General features: G+C 38.8%; 1 protein-coding gene across 1 annotated transcript in view; it reads left to right on the top strand.

Moving 5' to 3' along the window:
- The window catches only part of naalad2 (N-acetylated alpha-linked acidic dipeptidase 2), a gene marked incomplete in the record, with an annotated part of 10,474 nt that overhangs the window by 2,754 nt on the left and 1,820 nt on the right, over positions 1-5,900 (top strand). Inside the window, 13 exon segments of the mRNA XM_035679494.1 lie at positions 1,444-1,545; positions 1,642-1,767; positions 2,201-2,281; positions 2,417-2,522; positions 2,607-2,700; positions 3,059-3,154; positions 3,679-3,764; positions 4,020-4,139; positions 4,306-4,388; positions 4,489-4,552; positions 4,636-4,703; positions 4,810-4,901; positions 5,342-5,432. Coding sequence (XP_035535387.1) covers positions 1,444-1,545; positions 1,642-1,767; positions 2,201-2,281; positions 2,417-2,522; positions 2,607-2,700; positions 3,059-3,154; positions 3,679-3,764; positions 4,020-4,139; positions 4,306-4,388; positions 4,489-4,552; positions 4,636-4,703; positions 4,810-4,901; positions 5,342-5,432 — 1,209 coding nt within the window.

Genomic DNA, 5,900 nt, shown 5'->3' with positions numbered 1-5,900 from the left:
AGTCTTATGAAAGCTTTACCAGATTTTATTATAATTACCGACAACACTACCTAAAGAATACATTGTAAGAGTGGCAGGACTGTACCACCTATTTCACCTCTTCTACAAAAGGGTTCCCCTTTAAGTAAACACACAGGTATGTCCACAAAGGAATACAGAGGCTGACGTAAAAATATATGTAAACAATCTTTATATTAACCATATTCTTAAAATCACACACTTTATTACATATTCTAAAATATAAACAGTTAAAGAGTACAAAAATAAATGTACTTCAGTCAGGTATTTCAACAAATTCAACAAGATTAACAATCTTATAATCAAGTGACACAGTGTATTCTTAGTTCAAGGGAGAGCAGTAGAGCTGCAGCCCAGTTTACCCCTGTAAGCACTGAAATACTCCATTCTCCACACTCACCCCCACCACACCCCCTCACCCCAAAGGGACTGTGATTTTCTCACGGACATGAACAAAAACACTAATTAAGTCCAAACCACTGACTACTTCTCAGTTTGTTTGGGGAGATAACAAAGTTGTGCATTGCGTGCACATGTTACACACTTAGATTAAAAACACAGTCACCACCACTCTCCACTTTTCTGCTCTTAGTCTTTTTCATAACACTGCAAGACAGCTCATTCAAGTCCAAGGTCCTTTTATAGCCTTGTTGTGAGATAAACCTCTGTATGTGTCATATAGAAAAGATAATGAAACACAGATCCCGAGGTGATGGCCTGACATGTGATGATCAGGTCTGACTATATGCACCAGTCCATTTTTCAGCTGTCAGCAGAACAGCATCAACTGGTGTCTGCAAATAATTCACTGAATTTATGCAGCAAGCATTTACAGTGTGAACCCCAGAGGTAGGAAGTAACAAACACTTTGTTAATGTATTTAATTATTTTTGGTTTTACTTGAGTATTTATTTTTTTGACAACTTTACAACTTTACTTTTACCCCTACATTTGTACACAGATATGTGTATTTTTTCTACTCCGTACATTTTCAAAAACAACCTTGTTACTTTAGTTTTAATGCATTTCAGACAAACTGGAACTAATGATTAAACAGTCAATGAATTTATGAAACAATGAATAATTTCAGTTCTAACTGCATACACTGTTGAGTAGTTCAGTCTATGACAAAGCATCATATTTTACAAGATTGTTGTAGGTTTTTCATGTAAAATTTTAATGTGTAAACTAACTAGTTGCTAAAGCTGTCAAATAAATGGATTAAAAGTAAAAAGTACAATATTTCCCCTAGTGGTGTAGAAGTATAAATACTCCTAGAATGATCAAGTTCCTTAAATTTGTACTTAATTACAGTATAAATGTAGTTATATTGCACCACATTTACAAAGCATTTATTATTAAAGAAGATAAAGGGCTATATTATTATTTCATCAAATTTAGTTTGGCCTCATCTTTCTTTCACAGGTGTTTAACACTTCCTTGGCTGAGCCAGTTCCAGAGGGTTATGAAGATGTGTCTAACATTGTGCCCCCATACAGTGCCTTCTCTGCCAAAGGACAGCCTGAGGTACACTCGTGCACACACACAAGTTTAAATACCTTTAAACAGCTCCATTCCCACCTATCTGATTAAACAAGATGTCTCCTCTTTCTTTCTCTCAAGGGGGATTTGGTGTACGTGAATTATGGTCGTACAGAAGACTTTCTTCAGTTACAGAGGGAGATGAATATCAGTGTCACTGGGAAGATTGTCATTGTCAGATATGGGAAAATATTCAGAGGCAATAAGGTAGGAAACATCCTGGCCACAACTCCACATTGTTAAAGTATTCCTATCAGTCTAGAGTGTTGTCATTAAAAGGCCTACACATGTGATAATGTAATGGATGGTTCCATATCAAAAGTGGCTAAAACAGCCAAAAAACAACATTTAGATGGTTTCAGAAGTGCCTTTTATCTTTTCCTGCTCATTTAGGTATTTGTAGTTCTGTACAGATCAAAGCTCTGTAGTAGTGGTGTATACTTATGAATTCATCACACTGTAACATTTGAAAATATTTTCTCACACATTTCACACACACATAATATTCAATGTTCCATCCATCAATGTTAAATCAATCATCAGTATTTTGTGATCCACACAAACATAAAAAAGCCAACAATAAATCCACTTTGGTATCATCAAAATGACTCATTGCTTGCTGTCTGTCTTGCTCCACCAGGTGAAGAATGCTATGTTAGCCGGAGCAAAGGGGATCATTATGTTCTCAGACCCAGCAGATTACTGGGCTGCTGATGTCCAGGTATAATGCATACTTTTAACCAGAGCATTTTTTTGTATATGCAACAGTCATCGTTAACGTGATGCAGTAGAATAGATGCAGTAGTTTTGGACAATATCTCTATAGATTCAAATAACTGTGTATGTGTGTGTGCAGCCTTACCCTGATGGCTGGAACCTACCCGGTGGAGGAGCTCAAAGAGGAAATGTCCTCAACCTGAATGGAGCAGGAGATCCTCTCACACCAGGGTACCCCGCTAAAGGTGTGTATGTCCATGTGCTTGTACACATGAGTGTATACATGTGTTTATCTAACATAGTCCTTTCTCCTTTTTTTTTTACTACAGAATATACCTACAGATTCAGCCTTGAGGATGGAGTAGGACTTCCCAAGATACCTGTGCATCCAATTGGCTTCCATGATGCAGTAAACCTGCTGAAGTAAGTCTTTATTTCTTTTCTTTTGCCCACTTTTTCATTCATTCACAGTAGTGCTATTTTAACATAAGTTTAGGTCTACAGCCTCACTAGCTTCAACATGTACACAATGACAATGTTAACATGCTGATGATTATGTAGCGTTAACCTTAGTTTAGCACACAAAGTACAGCTGTGTCAGGTTTGACTGTGGAACAAAAAGTTATTACAATTCAACACATCGGGAAATGGTCATCTTTTCCATATTTATTGAGATATTTCAGTGTGGACCAAAGTGGCGAACTGACTGACAGACTGACATTGCCATTGACATTGAGCAGCTGATTTGTATTATTTAAAGAGAATGTGAATTATTTAACAGGAACATGGGAGGACAGATCCCACCAAACAACTGGAAAGGAGCTCTGAATGTCTCCTACAGGACTGGTCCAGGCTTTGCAGATGACTTCAAGAGCCAGTGAGTGCTTATATTGAGTTTTTCCTTTGTGCACTGTCGAAGTGATTAGTTGTGTTCACGTCACCCTAACATGACTCAAACTCTCCCATCGACCTACTTTTATTAATGAAACTTTTTCCTCCGCAGTTGATAGTCTCTCCTTTTCACTGCTGTCCTATATGTTTCAGGGTTTGAACTGTCTCTCTCCTTTTGTTGCTCTTCTTGCTCAACTTTAATGACCAGTGGCAAGTAGCCAACTGATGTACAATAGAGATCCTTGTGTTGTACCTCTTGTGTGTGAGAGACATACACATCCACACACATACAAGCTGCACAAATTAAGCATGTCATATGTTCCCATATGCAACAACAGTAACTGGGTCTTTTTTGCTTTTTCACAATAGTGAATGTTTTGGAGATTTCTGGAACAACAACTCCCATAACAACAAATAGAACACAATTCTTTTGCTATAAATCCTTGGTCTGTTTGTTTGTCTCTGTATCTCTTCTTGTGTATCACCCCTTCATTAATCTGTCTGTTTCAGGAAGGTGCGTATGAACATCCACACTGACAACCAGGTAACCAGGATCTACAACGTCATTGGCAGGATCAGAGGAGCTCTAGAGCCAGGTACTGCCCAACGGGCTGTAGTCCTTCATTAAAGCTTTGAGCAACATTTTACACACCAACACAGGTTAAAATAGGATGACATAATAACCAAATGCCTTTTGGTCATAAAAAGTATTTGTGCAAGAAACATTGATTTCAGAAAAACAAAACTTTAGCAGAATTCTGTTTCTGTAATCAATCTGTATCAGTCTCTTAAGTGTGTGTGTGTGTGTGTGTGTGTGTGTGTGTGTGTGTGTGTTGTGTGTGTGTGTGTAGACAGGTATGTGATTCTAGGAGGGCACCGGGATGCCTGGGTGTTTGGAGGAATTGATCCCATGTCTGGTGCTGCAGTGGTCCATGAAACTGTCAGGAGTGCTGGCAAGTTGCTCACTAAAGGTACGTCACTACAAGTGTGTGATTGAGTGAATAATGGTATCAGTAGTCAATACTCAGTGAGTGTGTGTTTATGTGTCCTCAGAAAGGGTGGTTCCCAGAATTCATGTTCTGGATTGGTGTCCTCACTATGTCACAGTGACAACAATGTGTGTTTGTGTGTGTGTAGGTTGGAGGCCTAGGAGGACAATAATATTTGCCAGCTGGGATGCAGAGGAGTTTGGACTGCTGGGATCTACAGAATGGGCTGAGGTATACATACACCAACCCATACACCCTAACACACTTACACACACACACACCACACACACACAAACACACAAACACTGACCACACTTCCCCTTATTAACAGGATAACGCCAAGCTGCTGCAGGAGAGAGCTGTGGCCTACATCAATGCTGACTCTGCCATTGAGGGTGAGTGTGTTTGAGTACAGCTTTATATATTATAGACAATGTTGAGGTTGAATTAGTTTTGATTCAACTCTTTTGGATTCCAGGCATGTACACACTGAGGGTTGACTGCACTCCATCTCTACACACTTTGGTGTATGACCTCACTAAGCAGGTGAGCAGAGGTACATCTGAAATAGACTTGAGTAATGTTGTCTTTCATGCTCAGTCTTATGTTTTATTCCTGCCCCTACTTGTCTCTTTCTCTTCCTTTTCTGTAGATAGCCAGTCCAGAAGAAGGAGAGGAGGGAGTTTCTCTGTACGAGAGTTGGCATAAGAGAGACAACTGGACAAATGACCGTGATGCACCAAGGTACAAAGCCTCTCAATCAGTTGTACATTTTGCTCACAGCCAGAGTGTATACATACTAACCACAAAACCAAAACAGTAAAATACACAAAGTTAAAGAGAAACAAAACTTCAGCAACCACAGTAGCAATGTGTCAATCAGATGTTAGTAGAGGACAAAACAACAAGAGGCTGAAATGAGAGAAAAGACAACCACGTCACAACTGAGAATGACTAATTGTTGAGAAATGATGCAGTTTGGACACACTATGTGAATACTATTTAAAACCTTTGACTCTATCTTTAATCTCCATCTTGTGTTTCTATGTGGCCGTGTGTTTGGCATGTGAAATTTGTCAGTTGGTCAGAATGTCAGTCTTCACTAATCAATTAAACAAAGCATCAAGCAATTACAGTAATTAATCGAAATCACTGAATCAGTCGTCCACTTTTGTGTACTGTAGGATCAGTAAACTCGGGTCAGGCAGTGATTTCGAGGCCTATTTTATCCGTCTGGGAATTGCTGCAGGCAGAGCAAGATACACCAAGAACAAGGTGAGAAATGCTGCACTGATTTATCTGCATACACATTATTCATTGTTATTAATATGAAGGTATATTCCTGTATTTGCTTAATTATATCTCCGTGTGTGTGTCTGTTTGTATTGTGAGTGTACAATGCAGTGCATATCCATGCTATTAGGTTAACTATGTTTTGACTTGAGTATATTAAACTACACAAAGAGTACAATAAGCAGAATTTTATGATCCCTGTGAATCTTAAAATACTATCTATCTATCTTGTTATGTGCAAGCCTGTACATATGTGGAGAATTACTCTGATTACTGTTCTTTTTTGTCTCGTGTGTATTTACACTTAACCAAGTTGCCTGTTTAAGCAGGGACACCATTATTTCAGTTGTACTAAGGTTAGAGCATAAGTAGAAGGTGTAGAAAGCAACCTTGTGGTAAAGGATACTGTGGACCTCCATGGACTCAATGTAACTCTGTGTCCTCTGTGTG

The sequence above is a fragment of the Morone saxatilis genome, unplaced genomic scaffold, assembly GCF_004916995.1.
Source record: "Morone saxatilis isolate NCDOM2014 unplaced genomic scaffold, NCSU_SB_2.0 Contig8, whole genome shotgun sequence".
Classification (NCBI taxonomy): domain Eukaryota; kingdom Metazoa; phylum Chordata; class Actinopteri; family Moronidae; genus Morone; species Morone saxatilis.
The sequence above is the reverse complement of the archived record's forward strand: the minus strand, read 5'-3'. Positions and strand labels throughout refer to the sequence as shown.